Below are 22,470 nucleotides of genomic sequence, written 5' to 3' on the forward strand. Positions count from 1 at the left end.
AATATGGAGATGGACCCAAGAACCAGTTTTTGAGTAAGCTTGCCAGGTGATTCTTATGCAAACTAAGGTTTAAGAAACTGCTACTATACAAAATAAATAGCCTTTGAATGTCATTAAGAAAGAGAATCTCACTCTAGAGGCCTATGGAGATTGGATTTTGAGGATCTGTTTGGGAAAGAGGCTGGTAGGAGAGGAATAATTTGGGAAAGGTAAGATTTTGAGGGAGGGCTGGGAGGTTTAGAGTTTGCCTTCCTCCATGGCCGTTTTTTCTTCCGGGATGAATTCAGTTGTAACAAAGCCTTTCCTGACCCCATCCCGCTCTCCTCAAATGTCCAGCACCACTTCATTTGTACTTAAAAATGGCACTTCCATGCAGTTGTTTTTACAGTCGCTTGTGTATGCAAGCTTTGTTTTCCCCACCCCGTTTCTATACTTCAAGCTCCTCAAAAGCTTGGGCATTTTTTGAGTGAATATGTGTGTTACTTCCAATATAAGTGTGTGTGTGTGTGGGGGGGGGATGAAAAAGAATATTGAAGTTACGAATTATTCGAACTTCGGTGTTGAGATTTATTTTTATTTCTTGTAATGATGCCATATTTATGCAAGAGACAGTTGCAAACAATCTTTAAATATAGAAAGATATATTTATATATAATTATAAATATATCTAAACATACAATTCCTTGGAAAATGAACCATTTTTATTCATTTGAAAAGCAAATCACTGCCTTTAAAAATTAATTTCACCTTTTTCATTGGCGAAATCCTTTAAAAATTCCCGACTTGCAAAAGAACCCCCCCCCATTCTTGCTCCATCATTCATCACAGTCATGAGTACACTCAGGTGGCAAAATCCATGCTGCCTTCACAATCTGTTTTACACAACATTCTCCTATTTTTAAAATTCTTTCCTTGTTTCCTCTTCACTATCTCCACTTCGTCCTCCTCTGACCCACGCACCGTATTTACTCCTCCTCAAGACCCCCGTCTCCAGGAGTAAAACCAGTTTTCAAAGCAGTTACTTAATTAACGGCGGAGAGCAGCACGGTGGAGCTCCGCCCTCGAGGAGGAGTCACGCAGGCGGAGCAAACTCGGCGGTCGGTAGCTAACAAGCGAACCCTTAATCTTCACCGAGGAGCTAAATACACACAAAAGCCCAATCAGAGGACGCGGTTCTAGGCGCTCGGGGGGCGGGGCTGGGCAGGCGCCCTCCCTCCTCCCAGCCTCCCAGCCTCCCGCCGCCGCCGTCGGAGCCTCGCGGGCTTCGGCAGGCCCCGCCCCCTGGCCAGGCGCGGCGCCTATTGGGTGGTGCGCTCCTCGCCTTCGCCTCCGTTGCTGGGAGAGGGCGGGCGGGGAGGGGGGGCCTGAGGTGAGCCGGGGGGGTTCGAGAGAAAGGCGGGGAGGTGAGGCGGGCTGGGCGGATTCGACGAGCGCCGCGGCGGTTGGCGAAGCGCACGGGGCGCAGCCTTCGCGGGGCGAGGAACGGTCCCCGCTGACAGATCCCCTTCTTCCGGCCGCGCCACCCGGGAGGCGGATCCCCGGGGCCTGAGGAGGCTTCCTCGGCCCGGCCCTCCCTCTCCCGCGGGTCACCCGAGCGGCCTGTGAGGAGGAGGAGGAGGAGGAGGAGGAGGTCGTCGGGGGCGGCGGCGGGCGGAGACCGCGCTCCCCCTTCCGCGGCGGCGGCGGCGGCGGGGGCAGGACAATGGAGGTGGCTGTGGAGAAGGCGGCGACGGCGGCCGCGGCGGCTTCGGCGGCGGCCGCCGGGGGGCCCTCGGCGGCGCCGAGTGGGGAGAACGAGGCCGAGAGTCGGCAGGGCCCCGACTCGGAGCGCGGAGGCGAGGCGGCCCGGCTCAACCTGTTGGACACTTGCGCCGTGTGCCACCAGAACATCCAGAGCCGGACGCCCAAGCTGCTGCCCTGCCTGCACTCCTTCTGCCAGCGCTGCCTGCCCGCGCCCCAGCGCTACCTCATGCTCTCCGCGCCTCTGCTGGGCTCGGCCGAGACCCCGCCGCCCGTGCCCGCGCCCGGCTCGCCGGGCAGCGGCTCCTCGCCGTTCGCCACCCAAGGTGAGGGGCGGGCGCGGGGAGGCGGGCGCCCCGCTGCGGCACGACCCGCTGTCATGTCGCCGCCGCCCGGGGTGCCCGGCGGAGGGGGGGGGGCGGGGAGGAGGGTCTGTGTCGGCGGCGGTGACATGGAGGGCCCGCGCGCTCGGCCGCGTGCCGCGCGCCCCGCCAGCAACTTCCCCGGGCGCTGGGGAGCCGGGGCGCTGCGGCCGCTCCCGCGCCTGGCGTTCTCCTCCGGGGCTGGGGACCCCGCGAGCCGCACTTTGGAGAACCTCTGTCCGAGTCCGCCGTCGTCTGTATCTCGGGCTCTTCGGCGACTGCATCTGGTTAACTGCTACCCTCTGCCTCCCCAAAGCTTTGTCCGGGTCCATATGATCCTCATCATCTCGTGTAGACCCGCGTTATTCGAGCCGGAAGGGGGAAGGGAGGGATGGAGATGAAGTGATGGTGACTTTCTTTGATGATTGATTACAGATCGGATGCCGGCTATTTTCTCTCTTAAATGTTTTGGGTTCTTTACCTTAACGAGTCCTCAGTTTTCTTCTCTCCCCTCTGATGGGGACAAAGGAGCCAAGAGGCGATGTTTTGTTGTCTTTCTCTTTCAAAGATTTTGAGACGGTAAAGGGTAAAGAGAAATAGAACAAAGTGATTTGAGGTGCAGGGTTTTCTTATATTTTGTAGACAGCAGCTGGAAATGTTGAACTTACTGTTCTCTTTGTGGTGTTTGTTACTGTATAATGAGACTTTTGACAGGTAGTTCCCATTGCTAACGTTAACAGGTTTGAAACATTTAAAGTTAGCTAAAGTAAGCACTGTAATTATTTGTTTCTAGTAGAATACTTGAGGGTTTTCCATTTTAATTTTGCGAGTATTTGAGCACCTCCTTTTAAACAATATAAACTAACTGAAAGAGGGAACATAATTCGTTTTCAATATATACTTCCTTTTTAGAAGGACTAGTTGATTTAATTTGAGATAAAATTCTAATTAAGCGAGCTAGGTCAAGGGATGTATGAAATTGATGTTTTAAGTAGATTGTAGTGTTAGACTCGTTTAGTTATGTGTTGGAAACAATATCTAGTTGAGGAAGACAGTTTTGCATGGGTCTCTCTGTTTCTGCAGGTCGTGCCAGTGGAGGTACTGACTGTCCTTTGTTTCTGTTTTTAAAGGATGTTTGTGTAAGGGACAGCCTTGGAAGATAGAGATAGTGTCTTCCAGCAGAGCAAAGAGCAGGCATGCTTATGGTCCGGTATAAAAAAGAAAGGGTTCTCCAAGCTTAGGTTTCCTCTGGTGTAACACAACCCATTGCCTGTGAGGGTGTCAACTGGCCCTCTTTACCTTGCTCAGTGGGGACCGGGGCCCTTGTAACCAGTGCAAAACTCTTGGTGCTTTGGCTTACGTTTTTACTGTGAGTGAGCAATAAGCCGCCCTTTGTTTCTGACCCCTGAGTCTCGTGTCTTGTACCAGCATCCATGGTAAGCTGCTTTGTTAGCTTGCAAGTAAGGTAAAATCTCAGATTTTTCACACTAGTTTGCTCTGATGGGGTCCCCCTGTTAGAAAGTTAGTACAGGTGAAACTTAAATCTTAGTTCTTAATTTTTAGACATATTTTAAAGTTTCTTTTATTCATATTTAGAATGGTTAAACATCGGCCAGCCCCGGTTGCCTCGTGGTTAAGTTCAGCGCACTCCACTTCACCAGCCCTGATTTGGTTCCCAGGTGAGGACCTACACCACTCTTTTGTCAGCAGCCATGCTGTAGGGGCGGCTCACATGCTAAAAGAAGAAGATCAGCAACAGATGTTAGCTCAGGCCAAACCTTCCTCAGTAAAAAATAAATAAATAAAAAATAAATAAAGTGATTAAACAGGCCAGTAGCCAATGAGGATCTGAGTTTTGTGTAATTCTAGGATTAAGATTTATTGTGTGCCTGGCGATGACATTTAGATCTGAATAAATAAGAACGTGGGTTATAAGAGTTCTTTTTTTTGTTGTTGAGGAAGATTAGTCCTGAGCTAACATCCGTGCCCATCTTCCTCTACTTTATATGTGGGACGCCTGCCACAGCATGGCTTGATAAGCGGTGTGTAGGTCTGCACCTGGCACCTGATCCCACGAACCCCAGGCTACCCAAGTGGAGCATGTGAACTTAACCCCTGCACCACAGGGCTGGTCCTGTAATAAGAGTTCTGATCTTCCGTTTTGAGACAAGTTTGTGATTCCAGATTCTCAAAATGTCCTACGTAATTCCAGTCTCCAAATATCTTTTATCTTTGTGTTTGTATTGTAAGAGTTCAAGGAAAGCATTTAAATTGCAAGATAATGTTTTTGTTTTTGTACTAAGAAAGAAAAATGCTTTAACAAATGATACTTTCACATACACCTCTAAAAAAAAGAGTTATCTTCAATAAATTAAAAATACTATCCTGAGTCTTGTTGTCTTGGAGATTTTTTCCCTTGCTCTCTATTTGCTAACTTATTTTAATACTAGCTGAAGCACAAGTTTAGACAGTATGTTTCAGAACTAAAAGAGGTTTCAAGAGGTTTCATTTGATCATCTCTGTTCTTCGTTCTCCTAATGAACTTCTGGGTATGGTCGTCATGGGTCAAACCGCAGTACCTACAGGAGCTAAGCAGGTAATTGACATGAACTGTGAGCCTCGCTGAAAAAGTAGGGAATGATGGGGAGTGAAGGGAAGGGGAGCAAACTCTGCTCAGCTCCAGCAGATTGTCATGTGAGAGTGCAGGGCAAGTGTTGATGGATCTTTTTTTTTTTTTCTGTAAAATGTCTAGTATCTACAAGAATTAAAAAAAATACGTATATATACATGCACACACATAAATGGGCCCATTCTGTAGGCCACACAAAACAAGTTTTGTTGAGGCCACATATCATGTTGCAGTTAAACCCTTTCCTTTTCGATTTAGCTAGGGGTTTTCAAATTTTAGCTCTACTGGGATCATCTGGTATACTTATTAAAAATTTAGATTTCTAGGCCCCTCGCCCCAGAAAGCCCATGTTGCTATAGTTTTAGAATTCTAGTGTTTAATATTAATCCCTAGTGTTTCTTTAGCTCGAGCGGTATTATATTCCAAAGTACAGTTGATCATAAGAGGATTCTTTAGAAAGTTAAGACCAAAATTCAAGGTGTAGAGTAGTTCTCAGTACTATCAGACCTAGTTTCCCTTTCTATTAAATACTTTTTAATGCTCCCTTTGTTATCCTAAATGACATTTATAGAAAATAAATCCTTCTTAACACATATTTTTTGCGGAAATCAACATAATGCTTTAATTGTCTTAAAAAAGAAATAAAGTTAGTTTGTAACAACAAAAGAGTGTTATAATTTATAAATGCTCAGACACAATTATACTGGCTACCAAGCCCCCATTAAGAACATTGGTCTAAACTGTCTTTTTCTGAGGCTGTCAGTTGGAAGAGGTGAGAGTGAGTGACCAAAGCCAAAGTTGGATGACTACCTCAGTCCTGACTGTCGTTTTCTTAGTATGCAGTTGTATCCAGGGAAGAGGGAATATATTGGAAAACAGATTTTCTTTTAAGGTACATTTTAGGTACATGAACTCAAGAGACAAACTGATCTTGGAGAAGTGTTGCCATATTGTGCAATATTTTGTGGTGTTTATGTACTGTTCAGCCAGAGTAGCAAACTCTTTTTAAAGAACACTGAGAGCATGCTTTAGAAAGGGGTCACATTATTTGTCCAGGAAGAGTAAAATATAGGAATTCATCAGTTTTCTTAGACTTCTTTGCTAACTGTCTATAAAATATGTTACTGTCAATTCTGGGAGCTGATTTCTTTTGTTCCTTGGTGAAAAGTACAAACATCTTATGAGTACAAGATATAATGACAAAGAATTAATAGTATTTGAGATTGACCCATATATTGTCTGTATCACTTTTATACACATTTCTATATACAATACTCACCTGTTGATGGAAATTACTGTTATTTTCAGTTTGGGGCTATTATGAATAAAACTGTTGTAAATATTTGTAGACAAGTCTTTATGTGGATATGTTTTCATTTCCTTGGGTAAATACTTAGAATTGGAATTTCTTGTTTGCATCAGAAGTGTATGTTTACCTGGTTGTACTGTTTTGCATTCCCTCCAGCAATGTATGAGAGTTACACTTGGTTCACATCCTCACCAATTTGGGTATTGTTAGTCTTTAATTTTAGACATTCTAGTATGCGTGAAGTAGTATCTGATGGTTTTAGTTTTCATTTCCCTGATGAATATTGATGAGCGTTTTTCTGGTGTGTATTGGCCATTTTTGTATCTTTTTTGCTAGAATTTCAGTTTAAGTCTTTTGCAGATTTTTAAAATTAGATAGTTTGGGGGCCGGCCCCATGGCCAAGTGGTTAAGTCTGCGCGCTCTGCTTCGGCGGCCCAGGGTTTTGCCAGTTTGAATCCTGGGCGCAGACATGGCACCACTCATCAGGCCACGCTGAGGCCGCATCCCACATGCCACAACTAGAAGGACCCACAACTAAAAATATACAACTATGTACCCAAGGGCTTTGGGGAGAAAAAAGGAAAAATAAAATCTTTAAAATTAGATAGTTTGTTTTATTATTGAAAAGTAACAAGTCTTTATATGTATTCTATATTCTGGTCCTTTGTTAGATACATATATTGCAAGTATTTTCTCCCACTCTTATAGCTTGCCTGTTCGTTTTCTTAGTAGTGTTTTTTGAAGAGCTGAAGTTTTTAATTTTGATTGTCGACATCAATTTTTTTCTTTTATGGTTAGTGATTTTTGTGTTCTAACAATTCTGTGCCTACCTCAAGTTTACTAAGATTTTCTTCTGTCTCTTTAGTGGTTTTATAGTTCTAGCTTTTATGTTTAGATCTATAATCCATTTTGGGTAATTTTTGTGTGAGGGAAGGGTTGAGGTTCATGTTTTTAACCATATGTTAAAGCATCATTTATTAAAAAGAATACTTTCCCCATTATATTAGTTTGGCATTTTTGTAAAAAGTCAGTTGGACATATATGTATCGTTCTATTTCTATACTCTCAATCCTGTTCTATTGATCTATCCATTCAGTACTAGTAATTTTTTTTATTACTGTAGCTTTTTAAGCAGATGTTGAAATTGGATAGTTTTGTTCTTTTTCAAAATTATTTGGCTCTTTGAAGTTATTTGCATTTCTTCATAAATTTTAGAATCAGCCTGTCAATTTATACATAAAAGTCGTCTATGATTTTGATTGGAATTGTATTGAATCTAGATACCAGTTTGAGGAGAATGATCTTAATAAAGTTGACTCCTCTTAACCATGAACATGTTTTATCTCCCACTTATTTATTTATTTACTTACTTATTTATTTTAAGGAAGATTAGCCCTGAGCTAACATCTGCCATCAATCTTCCTCTTTTTGCTGAGGAAGATTGGCCCTGAGCTAACATCCATGCCCATCTTACTCTATTTTATATGTGTGACACCTGCCACAGCGTGGCTTGATAAGTGGTACACACCTGGGATCCGAACTGGCAAACCCCGGGCCATGGAAGCAGTACGTGCAAACTTAACCACTGTGCCACTGGGCTGGCCTCTCCCGTTTATTTAGATCTTTAGTTTCTCTCAGCACTGTTTTATTGTAGTGGTCTTGCATAATTTTTGTGAAGTTTATTCTAAAATGTTTTATGATAATGTTTAATGATATTGTAAGTGATGTTTTAAAAAATTTCATTTCTAATTATTTGTTGCTAGTATGTTGAAATACAATTGACTTTTGGCTATTGCTTGTATCCCATTATCTTCCTAAATTCAATTATTAAATCTAGCATTTTTTTGTAGATTCCTTAGGATTTTCTACGTAGACTATCATGTTGCCTATAGGTAGATAGTTTAACTACTTTCTTTCCATTCTTCATAATTTATGTCATTTTCTTCCCTTACTGCCCTGGCTAGGATCGCCAGTACAATATTGACTACAAGTTTAATTTCTGTGTTAAATGAGAGACGATGTCCTTGCTTTATTCCTGATCTTAGGAGCATAACATTCAGCTTTTCACCATTAATATGTAAGCTTTGTTAGTTTTTTATAAACACCCATTTTCAAAATTAAGAAGTTCTCTTCTATTCCTAGTGTGCTAAGGGTTTTCTTTAATCATGAATGGATGATGAATTTGGTCAAATACATTTTCTGTATCTATTAAAATAATTATGTGGGTTTTTTTCTTTTTTTTCTGTTAATGTGGTAAATTGCATTGATTTTCAGATGTTAAACCAGTCTTGCATTCTTGGGATATACTCCGCTTGGTGATGATGTGTTATCCTTGTATATTTTTGGGTTTGATTTGCTAATATTTTAAGGATTTTTTTCTTTTATGTTTGTAAGGAATATTGATGATACAGTTTTCTTATATCTTTATCTGATTTTGGTACCAAGATAATACTGGCCTTGATGTGGTGTAAGGTGTTCCCTCCACCTCTATTTTCTGAAAAGGTTTTTGTAAAATTAATATTAACTTTTCCTTAAATATTTGACAGAATTCACCAATGAATCCATCTGGGCTTGGAGTTTTCTATATGGGAAGATTTTTAGTTAGGAATTCAATGTCTTAGAGGGCTGTTCAGATTTTCTGTTTCTTCTCAAATCCATTTGGTAAATTGTTTGAAGAAAATTGTCTGTTTCATCTAATTGGTACGTTTATTGGCATAAATTTGTTCACAGTATTCCCCATCCTTTTAATGTTTCAGGAGCTGAATTACGTCCCTTTTTTGTTTCTATTTGTAATTCATGTTTACTCTTTTTCTTGGGTACTATTACTAAGAGCTTATCAACTAACTTTTGGCTTTAATTTTGTTTGTCTCCTTTAAAGGTATAATTTTCTCTCTAAGCATGTGTTAGCCACCTCAAACAAATTTCGTGTTGTGTTTTTGTTAACAATTCTATTAAAATTTTTTAAAATTTCTCTTATGATTTCTTCTATGACCGATGGGTTGCTTAGAAGTGTGTTAATTTATAGATATATGGGGGATTTTCTAGATAGCATATTCCACTGTAGTAAAAAAAAAAAAAAAGTACTCTGTAAGATTTAAGTTTTTTGAAGTTTATTGAGACATTTTATGTCCTAGCATATTGTCCTTCTAGATGGATGTTCCAAGTGTATTTGAAAATAATTTAAATTCTGTATTTGTTGGGTGTGGTAGTCTGTAAATTCTTCAATCATGATTGTTGATTTATCTCTTTATTCCTTTAATCTGGTTAGTTTTTACTACAGATGTTTTGAAGCTTTGTCTTCTGGTGAATTGCCTGCCCCTTTTAGCCCTACGAAATGTCTCTTTATCTCTCATACTACTTTTTCATGAAGTCTCTATTGTCTTGCATTAATATAGCTATACCAGTTTTCTTATCTTTGTGTTTCAATGGTGTATTTTTTCATCCTTTTACGTTTATCCTTTATTTAAAGTGTATCTCTTGTAGAAAGTGCTTTTTTCTCCAAGTTGTAAATTTTTGCTTTTGTTTAATTTTTTGCATTTAAGTAATTATTAGTATGGTCGAGTTTAAGACGACTATGTTTTTATTTGTTTTCTCTTTGTTCCTGCTGGGCCTCTAGTATCTTTGCAGCTGCTCTCTTGTAAGCTTCTCGAAGTCTTGCCCTGCACATGTGTAATAGCCTTCAGCTGAGGACTTGGAGAAAACTTACATAGAATACCGGCATCCTTCCTCTGTGCAGCTCCCTTCTCTCTAGTGCTTCTGTTTCACAGCCCCAAATTCTCCTCTGGCTCAGTAGCTGTGTTCTGCTTAGGCTCTAGCTCCCTACACTGCCATCAGGAAATAGTCCCTAGACAGAGAATCAAGACATTTTAGGGGCTTACCTCCTGACTTTCCCTTTTTTTGAGGGATCACGGTTTTGCGTTGCCTATTGTTCAATGCCCTTAGACCATTGCCTCATATATTCTTCCCTTTTCATATAGCTGTTCATGTCAGGCAAGCTTGTCTTAGTACTAGTAACTCTGTCCTGGTGGAAAGTTGATGGCAGAAGACCATTTTTAAATTGTATTGCACCTTTTTTATATGTTCATGTGGGTAATTTGCAAACTTTGGTTCTTAGATCTTTAGATTTCTGTCTTTAATTTTTGTTAGAGACCTCATCAAGTTAAACTTTCATCTAGATGCACAAATCTCTCATTTATTCCTGTAATCTTGGCCCTTTTCTCAGGTTTTACTCCTGCATTTTCAAGTACACATAGACCAGTAGTCTCCAAAATGGGCATGTCCCACATTATGGGGTAAAATATAATCCATTGAGGTGGGGGGAAATGTTAGAATTTTTTTGCATAAAAATTAAACTCGGAAGTACTTGATAGGCAGATTGTCGTGGTCACATGAATAAGTGTATCAAATGACTACATTTCACATATAGTATACAAAGTATCCTGAGCAAGAAGTCAGGGCTGCTGCAAGTCCAATAGGTACCTTTGTGTGAGCTAGAAATAAGCACCCCCTTGGATATGTAGCACCAAGGGATACATGTCTTAGGAAGTGAAATGCATACTAGTCCCCATTTGCTTTTTTAAGTTACAGTCCTTTGTATTATACAGCCTATCAAACTGTATACAAACTGCCCTGGAGCTAATGGGATTTCTATACTAGAGACACTATTGTGTGTCATCCCCCTCCCCCCAAATGGTAACACAATTTACGTGTGCTAGCATGAGTAGGTTTATGGATTTTAACGTCTATTTTTAACTAAAATGATTGTCAAAAGATTGAAGGTCGTGGTAGGCCAATACCAGGACCCTGGAATAAAACTCTCTAATCTCAGTTTTTAGGGAAGTCCCATATGGAGGCCACTCACAAAAGCCCCTCAGTTTCAGCAGTCTGGAAAGTCCCTAAGTTGCAGGATGTAGGACACATGTGCAATAGCCAATAAAAGTGATCCCCAATTCCACTTAACAGTGGAGAGTTAGTTCCATTTAAATCTGTAGTCAAAGTTTGGTGCTGATGGCTTCGCTCTTCCCCAGTTTAGGAAAATACAGAAGACTGAGCTCAGAGAAATCAGGGCTGCTCATATTTGATAACTTCTTCAGTGTTGTGTACAGGAATAGATACTTGTCATTATTGGCACCTGAATATGTGATCAGTGTTGGATTAGCTGGCATGGAGATCTGTATTCTATAGAAAGCTATAACCGGTGCTGACCTGTTTTGTGTTTCTTTTTATCAGATGTATGGAGTTGATGGAATTGTGATTTTCCACCAGCCTTAAATTATTTGAATCTTTAAAGTCTCATTTTCAGCTATGACGAAGATACTAATTTGCAAGCATAACAGCATTAGAGTGGCAGAACTGATACTTAATAGGTTCTTTATCAGTCTTATTGTGAGGCTAACAGCAGTGATTAACCAGATCTAACAAAAAGTGGTCCTAAAAGTTAAAATTAACAAGAAGACTCTAAAATTGATTGATATTCTTTATGTTAATGATCGACTATGCCTTAAGTGTGTGTTACATCTTGGACCATTAGATGATAATAGTATGAAGCTAGTGTGATTTGCAAGACATTTAAAAATATTTATTTCATCCTGATTTCATTCTTTACAAATGTCTTATGTTTATGTGATTTATTATGTACAAGATACACTAGAATTGTAGTATATGTACATAATAAATATATATAGGGTGCGTTTTCAGATATTTGTGTTTAAAACAATACATGACTATAACTCTGTCAGCTGAATAGCCTCACTGTTTCCACTAGTGTTTATCTAGTCTTTCAAAATGTTCTTCAAATCCTCTTCTTTGAAGTTGTAAAACTATTCTACTCCTCATAGAACTTTGTTTTGGTTTCCTCTAATAAAAATAGTCCATAGGTACTCGTGTCATGGTATATAATACATTTTAAAAAAATGTTTTTTATAGTAATTAATAATCATAACTACCAGAAGATCTTTATTTTACTTTGATTATGGATGAACAGTCTCCCTGGGATCTCTTGACTCTCTATATTCAGCATTAAGCATAACCAGCAAGAGAGCCTATAACACATGAGATTCCTAGTGTTAGACTCTTTGTACTGGTGCATGTTGATTTATGTTTCTTCCTGTCCTCATCAGTCTTCTAGACTTGACTTGCTTGTCATGTGTCTCAACTTGTTTTCACTAATTTCTCAGCTGAGCTTTCCCACCCATCTTTTGATATATTAACTTCTCCCACTTCTCTGACCATTCATTTTTGGTCTCCTTGTTCTCTTCCCTGTGCTCCCTTCCCTTCTACTCTGGAGAGTAGAGTGAGGAGATCACCTAGGACAAGCCTTCAGGAATTCTGATATGTAATGGCTACTAGACAAGGATGAGCCTACAAAGGAGACCGAGAAGAAGAGATAGGAGAAAAACAGGAAATTGTAATGTCATGGAAGCCAAGGAAACAAAGTATTAACAAAAGAAGCAGTGTTTCATAGTGTCATGCTCCTGCAAGGTCAGGTAAGAAAGGCCAAAAACATTTTTAGGGTTACTAACATGACAGCTGTGCAAAAGCATATTTTGGCGGAGAGGTAGAAGGGGAAACCATATTGGGGTGGGTTGAATAATGGGTGGGAGGTAAAGAGATGTAGATGGAAAGTTTAGACAACTCTGTAGAAGAGTTTACTTCTGAAGGAAAGGAGAGGGATAAGGTAATATCTGGGGAGAAAAAAATATGGGAGTTAAGGAGGATTTCTTGTTTATTTCCTTTCTTTCTTTTTTTTTTTTGGAGGAAGATTAGCCCTGAGCTAACTACTGCCAGTCCTCCTCTTTTTGCTGAGGAAGCCTGGCCCTGAGCTAACATCTGTGCCCATCTTCCTCTACTTTATATGTGAAAGAAAAGAGTCCCACGCTGAGAAGAAACTGCTGCAAATAAACAGATTGGCCAGGGTAGGAATTTAGGGGTAAAGAAGAGAAAAGGGAGGGAGGGGGAACTGGAGGAGGCAGATCTCAGAAAGTATTAGAGAAGTGATTATACTTAAGGGACTGTAGTGTTACAGAACTGAAGTGAGTTCACTTCTTGGTGAGTTAAAATCAAAGCCTTTGCCAGAAGTAGTTGTCACACAAAGTGAAATTTATTTGCAGCAAATAAGGAGTCTACGGAGAATTATTTCCCACAGCTGTGGCTCCCAAGCAAGGGGAATTAGGTGCCTTTTATTTGAAGTAGGGAATGAATATTCAAAAGGGAAGTTTTGTCTTTACATTTCGAGGTTGCATATCAGCTCGTGCAGGCACGTTAGGTGTCCATGCTTCCTCTGTGCCTGAAAGTGTGCCATTGCTCCCACCGGGCGGTGATTTTTACTATTTTAATTAAGCAGAGGTTACTCTAGGGTGCTGTTTGTTTATTCTGCGCACACTTCAGTCTTGCAGTGCAATCTGGACTAGTTCAAGGTGATTGGTGTTTATGTCTTCCTGGAACATAGCTGAAACAAACAACCTCAAGGAAGTTAGAGAAAAGAACACCTGCAGTTCTCAGCAAGACCAGAGAAATAGGTCAGACAAGACAAGAGAAATAGGTCAGAGTCCATGGCTGGTGATGATAGATTTGAATAGTTTGTGGTAACAACATTAGAGGAAACCCTAGAACTCTGAATCTAGGAAAGCCATCTTAGTTTAGTTACAACTCCTACATAGAAAACTTCTCTTAGAAGTACAGGAAAACCCATTCTACTCTAATATGAATTATACAAAGTATTGTGGTTTTATACCATTCAAAGATATTATAAGAAAAAAGAGGACAGCAGCCCTCTGAATAACAGATCTAAAGAAATGAAGATAGCAGTATATCTTGATCTTAAGAGATATAATGAAACCTATTTCTACAAAATGACCCGGGAAAATAAAACAATATGTTATGAAAAAACAACATAAACTAGAGTTAGAAAAGTTTAGAAGTGAGATGCTTGGGTTATAGGATATCATGAAAAAGAAACACTGACAGCACTAAGGCATGAATTAGAACTGTTTCAGAAATGAAGATGAACCAGAAAGGTCTTGCATGAATAGACACTTTAGAAAGTACCGTGAAAGAAATATAGGATGGAAAAAGACAAATGAAAGCAATCAAACAAGTAAAGAAAGAGATAAAAAATTCAATAGAGAAAATGACAAGAAAATCCTATATACACGTACAGGTAAATATACATTTATAATGTCTGAAGATACTCAAAGAAAAGAAAACTTAAAACATAAAAAATACAATCTGAGAAAATATTAAAAGAAAGATAAACATGTATATTAAAAGGGCTCACCATGTGCTTAGGAAAATTGAACAAAACAGCCACCACTGAAACATGTTCTAGGGCTTTAAAGAAAAAGAAAATAATACTTTGGGCATCTATACAAGAAGACTACATCACTTAAAATGGAAAGAATATCAGATTATCATTAGATTCTCCAACATCAACACGAGTCCAGAAGACCATGGAGTAAAGATTTTAAGATTTTCACAGACAGAAAATGTGAGTCAGGACTTATATCCAGCCAACTGATCCTCAAGCATAAAAACCACGCACAAGAACTTAACAAGTGGGCTGGCCCAGTGGCATAGTGGTTAAGTTTGTGCACTCTGCTTTGGCAGCCTGGGGTTCATGTATTTGGATCCTGGATGTGTACCTGCACACTGCTTGTCAAACCAAGCTGTGGCGGTGTCCCACATAGAAAATAGAGGAAAATTGGCACAGGTGTTAGCTCAGGGCCAATCTTCCTCACCAAAAAACCAAAAACCAAAAAACAAACCTTAATGAGTATTCCTATGAGCCCTTCCTAAGGATACTAGATTTTGCCATATTTTCTTTATTTCTCACTTTTAGTATACTTGTTGTTTTTTCTGACCCTTATGAGAATAAGTTGTAGGCATCATGACCTTTCAGCCCTAAACATGTCATCATGTCTCTGAAGAATAAGATTTTCAAGCTTTATTGAGATAAGATTAACATACATTAAGCCACACAGTTTTAAAATGCACAGGTTGATGAGTTTTGACATATGTGAAAATCTCATGTAGCTACAGTATAATTACCAAGTTCAGGAAATTTGACATTGATATGACACTATTATCTAATACATAATCTATGTTTAAATTTTGCCAGTTGTCCCAATAATGTTCTTCACAGCAGTTTTATTTTGTGGGGGAGGGGTGGTGGTGTAGGGATCTAAGACACTGATTGCCAGCACGTCCCATAGTATAAATCTGTGGACAAGTTCCAGAGGGTGAATTTCCAGCAAATCCCACTGGTGCAAAAACCAAATGTGAGCCATGGCTGTGCCTTCTCCAGCAAGGTCTGATATCACCCCTGGAGGGAAAATTCTTGGGGACTTGGTCTCAGCCTTAGAGGTAGTGGCTATTATATATCATATCATATATGTTGTTATACCTATATTCTTTAGAGTTCTCTCTACTTCTTACTAGCCAGTCCTTGTTAACTCACTTTCTTGATGTAGTTAATTATGTTAAATTTCCTTCTTTAAAACTTAATGAGTGGTTTTTCTCCTTACTGTATTCAGACTGGTGCATCATTTTTGGCAAAAGTGGTGTTTCCTTTTCAGTGCTTTATGTTAGGAAACCGTGATCTCATTCTGTCCCATTATTGTTAGTGTTGGCTGTGATCACTTGGTTAAGGTGGTCAACTGCCACATTTCTCCACTCTAAAGATATCTTTTTCCCCTTTGTAATTAATAAGTGATCTCCTGGGAGATACTTTGGGGTCTGTGTGAGTCTTCTGTTCCCAAAAGCCGTAGACTGGCATATACTGATGATTCTTGCCTTCAGCAGTTACTATTGTGATGTTGCAAAATGGTGATTTTTTCCTATCATTCTGTGCTTATTAGTTGACAGTCTACTGTATGGATGACACTTTTCTTTTCCATTTATTCATGATTTGGGTCTTATAAATTTTTTATTTACTATGTTATAATCCATTCCTTCCATTATTTTAATAATCAGATTGTTCGAATTTGAGCAGTAGAACACCTTCAAGTTGACATCTTGTCCTTTCACATGTCCCTAGTGATTTTTGAGCACTTCTTAGTTTCTGGCAAAAATGTGGTACGAGGGATGGACCCAGGTTCATTTTATGTATGGATATTTAATTTTTCCACCACTGCTGTTGAAAAGATTACTTTTTCTCAACTGCATTGCCTTTTTCAAATATCAAAAATTTATATGGCTTGAAGAACTAAATAACACAACCAAAAGGTGGATCTCAGGCTTATATATTGCATATGAGAGAATACACCTTCTTTGTAAATGCGCCTGGAACATTGATGAAAAATGATTATTTATTGACATATAAAGAGAACTTCCTAAAATTTCCCTTCAAAATGATACATTTTTTTACTAAAATCAGTAAAAACATTCAAAAAGATCCTTCCACCTGGAAACTAACAGACATGCTGCCAAACAACTGTTGGCTTAAAGTGAAAATACAAACAAAATTGCGAAGTTTCTCTACATGACACATCAGAATCAATAGGTTATAGCAGGGGTCAGTCAAGTTTTTTTATAGAGGGATGGATAGTAAATATTTTAGAGTTTGTGGACTGTGGTGTCTTGCAACTTTTAAACTCTTCTGTTGTGGCTGAAAGAAGTCATAGACAGTATAAATAAGTTCGTGTGGCTGTGTTGCAATAAAACTTTATTTACAAAAACAAGTGGCAGGGTGGATATGGTTCATGGACTATAGTTTCCCAGTAGTGTTGTAGTTTGACTATAGTGTCATAGCCAAAGCAATTATCATAAAAAAATTAGCATAAAAATTCTTAGCATCAAATGCTTATATCAGTGAAAATGAAAATAAATGAACATCAAAAAAGTAGAAAAACAAGAAAATAAACCAAAAGAATGCAGAAGGAAAGATTTAATGATAAAGATAATAATGACTTTGAGATAACAGAAAAATAGTACAACTAATACATGAAGATTTTGGTTCTTTGAAGTTGTTTTTGTTTGTCAGACAACTCATTAGCTAAGTTTTATTTTATTGAGATCATAATAGTTTATAATGTTGTGAAATTTTAGTAGTACATTATTATTTGTCAGTCACCATATATATGTGCCCCTTTATTCCTTATGTCCAAACCCCAATCCCCCCCCCCCGTAACTACTAATTTGTTCTCTTTGTCCCTGTATTTGTTTATCTTCCACATATGAGTGAAATTGTATGGTGTTTGTCTTTCTCTGTTCGGCTTATTTTACTTAACATAATATCCTCAAGTTACATCCATGTTGTTGCAAATGGGACGATTTTGTCTTTTTTATGGTTGAAGAGTGTTCCATTGTATATATATACTCACCACATCTTCTTTATCCAGTCACCAGTTGATGGGCACTTGGGTTGCTTCCGTGTCTTGGCTATTGTGAATAATACTGCAGTAAACATAGGGGTGTATAAGTCTCTTTGAATTGTTGATTTCAAGTTCTTTGGATAAATACCCAGAAGTGGAATAGTTGGGTCATACAGTATTTCTATTTTTAACGTTTTGAGAAATCTCCATACTGTTTTCCACAGTGTCTGTACCAGTTTGCATTCCCACTGCCAGTGTGTGTGGGTTCCCTTTTGTCCACATCCTCTCCATCATTTGGTGTTTTTTGTTTTGGTAATTCTGAATGGTGAAAGGTGATATCTCCTTGTAGTTTTGATTTGCATTTCCCTCATGATTAGTGATGTTGAACATCTTTTCTTGTATCTGTTGACCATCTGTATATCTTTTTTGGAAAAATGTCTTTTCATATCTTCTGCACATTTTTTGATCGAGTTGTTTGTTTTTTTGTTGTGGAGTTGTATGAGTTCTTTATATATTTTGGAAATTAACCCCTTGTTGGATATATGATTTGCAAATATTTGCTCTCACTTGGTGGATTGTCTTGGTTTTCTTCCTGGTTTCCTTTGCCTTGCAGAAGCTCTTTAGTCTGATGAAGTCCCATTTGTATGTTTTTTCTTTTATTTCCCTTGCCTGAGTAGACATGGTATTGGAAAAGATCCTTCTAATACCGATGTCAAAGAGTGTACTGCTTATATTTTCTTCTGGAAGTTTTATGGTTTCACATCTTACCTTCAAGTCTTTAATCCATTTTGAGTTAATTTTTCTGTATGGTGAAAGATAATGGTCTACTTTCATTCTTTTGCATGTGGCTGTCCAGTTTTCCCAGCACCATTTGTTGAAGAGACTTTCCTTTCTCCATTCTATGTTCTTGGCTCCTTTGTTGAAGATTAGCTTTCCGTAGATGTGTGGTTTTATTTCTGGGCTTTCAATTCTGTTTCATTGATCTCTTTGCTTGTCTTTGTCCCAGTACGATGCTGTGTTGATTATTAATGCTTTGTAGTATATTTTGAAGTCAGAGACTGTGATGCTTCCAGATTTGTTCTTTTTTCCTCAGGATTGCTTTAGCTATTTAAGCGAGGTCTTTTGTTGCCCCGTGTGAATTTTAGGATTCTTTGTTCTATTTCTGTGAAGAATGTCATTGGGATTCTGATTCTGCAACATTGCTGTAGTTGCTGATTGTTTCTAGTTGTTTTCCGATGGATTCTTCAGGGTTTCTGTATATAAAATCATATCATCCACAAACAGCAAGAGTTTCGCGTCTTCCTTGCCAATTTAGATACCTTTTATTTCTTTTTCTTGCCTAATTGCTCTGGCCAAAACCTCCAGTACTATGATGAATAAGAGTGGAGAGAGTGGGCACCCTTCTTTTGTTCCTGTTCTCAGAGGGATGGCTTTCAGTTTTTCCCCATTGAGTATTATATTGATTGTGGGTTTGTCATATATGGCCTTTATTATGTTGAGGTACTTCCTTCTATACCTATTTTATTGAGAGTTTTTATCATAAATGGATGTTGGATCTTGTCAAATGCTTTCTCTGTGTCCATTTAAATGATCATGTGGTTTTTATTCCTCATTTTGTTAATGTGGTGTCTCACATTGGTTGCTTTGTGGTTGTTGATCCATCCATCTGTCCCTGGTAGAAATCCCACTTGATCATGATGTATGATTTTTTCGATGTATTACTGTATTTGGTTTGCCAATGTTTTTCTTTCTTCTCCCCAAAGTCCCCCAGTACATAGTTGTAGGTCCTTCTAGTTGATCTATGTGGGACGCCACCTCAGCGTGGCTTGATGAGCCGTGCTAGGTCTGTGCCCGGGATCCAAACCAGTGAAACCCTGGGCTACCAAAGCAGAGTGTGCAAATTTAACTACTCAGCCATGGGGCCAGCCCCAGATTTGCCAATATTTTTTTTGACTATTTTGTATCTGTGTTCATCAGCAGTATTGGCCTGTAATTTTCTTTCTTTCTGTTGCTCTTGTCTGCTTTGGGATCAGGGTGATTCTGGCCTTGTAGAATGTGTTAGGAAGTGTTCCATCTTCTTCACTGTTTTGTAATACTTTGAAAAGGATAGGTAGTAAATCTTCTTTGAATGTTTGGTAGAATTCTCCAGAGAAGCCATCATCTTGTCCTGGTTGATTTCTGTTTCAGTCTCTTTACTTGTGATTGGTGTATTCAGGTTCTCTGTTCTTGGTTCAGTTTGGGGAGGTTGTGTGAGTCTAAGAATTTATCCGTTTCTTCTACGTTGTCCAATTTGTTCACATACAGGTTTTCATAGTATTCTCTTTTATAATCCTTTGTATTTCTGTGGTATCTGTTGTAATTTCTCCTTTTGTTTCTAATTTTATTTCTTTGAGCCTTCTATCTTTTCTTCTTAGTGAGTCTGGCTAAGGGTTTGTCAGTTTTGTTTGTCTTCTCCTAGAGTGAGTTCTTAGTTTCATTGATCCTTTCTACTGTTATTTTGGTTTCAATTTCATTTATTTCTGGTCTGATTTTTATTATTTCCCTCCTTCTGCTCAGTTTGGGCTTGGTTTGTGCTTCTTTTTCTAATCGTGTTAGGTCTAGTTTAAAATTGCTTATTTGAAATTTTCCCTGCTTGCTAAGGTGGGCCTGTGTTGCCATGAATATCCCTCATAGGACCACTTTTGCTTTATCCCATATGAATTGGTATGGTGTATTTTCATTTTCATTTGTCTCCAGATATTTTTTGATTTCACTTTTAATTTCTTCGGTGATCCATTGGTTGTTCAGTAGTCTGTTGTTTAGTCTCACGTTTGTCACTTTCTCGGCTTTTTTCTTGTATTCAGTTTTTAGTTTCATAGCATTATTGTTGGAAAAGATATTTGATATGATTTCAGTCTTCTTAAATTTATTGAGGATTGCCTTGTTTCCCACCATATGGTCTGCCTTTGAGAATGTTCCACGTGCTCTTGAGAAGAATGTGTATTCTGCTGATTTTGGATGGAGTGTTCTCTCTCTGCATATATATTCAGTCCGTTTGGTCTAGTTTTTTTTTACTTCCACTATTTCCTCTTGATTTTTGTCTGGATGATTTCTCCGTTGATGAAAATAGGGTGTTAAGGTCCCCTACTATTATTGTGTTGCTGTCAATGTCTCCTTTTAGGTCAATTAATAGTTGCCTTACGTACTTTGGTGCTCCCATGTTAGGTGCATATATATTTATAAGTGTTATGTCTTGGTGTAGTGTCCCTTTTTATCATTATATAATGTCCCTCTTTGTCTTTTTTATCTTGAAGTCTACTTTATCTGATAAGAAAGGCAACACCTGCTTTTTTTGTTTGCTGTTAACTTGGAGTATGTCTTCCATCCCTTCACTCTAAGCCCATGTTTGTTGGGAGAGCTGACGTGTTTCCCAGAGGCAGCATATTGTTAGGTCTTGTTTTTCAATCCATCCAGCCAGTCTGAGTCTTTTGATTGGGGAATTTAATCCATTTACATTCAGAGTGATTATTGATATGTGAGGGCTTAATGCTACCATTCTATCACTTTTTTGCTGTTTGTTCTGTATTTCCCTTGCTTCTCATCTCATGTGTTTCAGACTGCCACTTCACTTGAGTGGCTCTCAATGATGGTTTCCTCAATTTTCTCTTTATTTATCATTTGTGTCTCTGTTCTGATTTTTTGTTTAGTGTTTACTGTGAGATTTGTATAAAAGGTCACATAGATGAGGTGATCTATTTTCTGATAGCCTTTTATTTCATTAGTCTAAGCAGGTTCCTTCCCTTTCCTCTTCCCCTTCTAAGTTATTGTTGTCACAAATTATCCCGTTTTGTGTTGTGAGTTTGTTGTTAAGATGAAGTGAGTGTATTTATTCTTGATATTTTCTTTTCCTTTATCTTTAATGTTATAATTAAGTGTTTGTTAATCTGATAGTTTCAATTTTCTGATTTTGTCTTCCTATTTATATCTCCTTGCTCAAGAATTTGTAAACCCTTTTTTTTTTCAGGTACGAGGGCCTTCTTAATTAGATCTTGTAGCAGGGGAGCGGGGGTCTTCTGGTGATGAACTCCCTCAGCTTTTGTTTATCTGGGAAAATTTTTATTTCTCCATCATATCAGACGGGTTTTTTTGCTGGATAGAGTATTCTTGGCTGCAAGTTTTTCTCCTTCAGAATTTTAAATATATCATCCCACTGTTTCCTAGCCTATAAGGTTTCTGCTGAGAAATCCATTGAAAGCCTGATAGGGGTTCCTTTGTAACTTATTTTCTTCAACTTTGCTACCCTTAGTATTTCTTGTTTGTCATTGACTTTTGCCAGTCTTACAAATATATGTCTTGGACAAGGTTTTTTTCATTGATGTGATTAGCTCTATTAGCTTCTTCTGCTTTTGATTCCAGCTCCTTCCCCAGGCTTGGGAAGTTCTCAGCTATTATGTCTTTGAACAGGCTCTTTGCTCCTTTCTCCTCACTTCTCCTTCTGGAATACCTATAATCCTTATGTTGCATTTCTTAGTTGAGTCAGATATTTCTTGGAGAATTTCTTCATTTCTTTTTTGGTCATAGTTCTCTCTCCCCCTCCATCTGAAGCATTTCTATATTCCTATCCTCTAAATTGCAAATTCTGTCCTATTATCAGCTCTGTTATTTAAGGACTTCTAATTTTCATCTCATTCACTGTGTTGCATCTCCAACATTTCTGATTGATTTTTCTTTAGAGAGTTTCAATCTCTGTTTTGAAGAATTCTCTCTGGTCATTATTTCAATGGAATTAGGAACCTGTCATTCTGAGTTCTCTTGTGATGTGTTGATTGTTTTATGAATACTATTTGAATTCTCTCAGATTGTAGATTTCTATGCCTTCAGGATTGGTTTCTGTATGGTTGTCTTTCTCTTTCTGGTCTGGGGTATTTATGTACTTCTTCATACTATTTGATGTGGTGGATTTGTGCCTTCGCATAGTATCTGGTTGCAGATTACACCTTCTGCCACTCAGGGTGAGGGTGGGCAAGAGCTGTGTGTTCTGAGCCCACCGTGAACCCTGTCAGCTGTGACTCTCTGAGCCTGGGCCATTCCTTGGGTCTGCAGCAGCCCTGTAGGTTCTCCTATCTAATGGGAAAGTGATCA

General features: G+C 38.9%; 1 protein-coding gene across 4 annotated transcripts in view; it reads left to right on the top strand.

Annotated features, from left to right (window-relative positions):
• Positions 1–1,366: 1,366 nt before the first annotated feature.
• The window catches only part of TRIM24 (tripartite motif containing 24), a 104,469-nt gene continuing 83,365 nt past the window's right edge, over positions 1,367–22,470 (top strand). For 3 of the 4 annotated variants that reach the window (XM_023639773.2, XM_023639772.2, XM_070265917.1), the window contains exon 1: positions 1,377–2,066. In XM_023639773.2, the coding sequence (XP_023495541.1) occupies positions 1,703–2,066 (364 nt within the window). In that variant the 5' untranslated portion in view covers positions 1,377–1,702. Of the gene's footprint in view, positions 2,067–22,470 lie in introns of all 4 variants that reach the window. The other variant, XM_023639771.2, reaches the window with a different exon arrangement.

Source organism: Equus caballus, chromosome 4, assembly GCF_041296265.1.
Source record: "Equus caballus isolate H_3958 breed thoroughbred chromosome 4, TB-T2T, whole genome shotgun sequence".
NCBI lineage: Eukaryota > Metazoa > Chordata > Mammalia > Perissodactyla > Equidae > Equus > Equus caballus.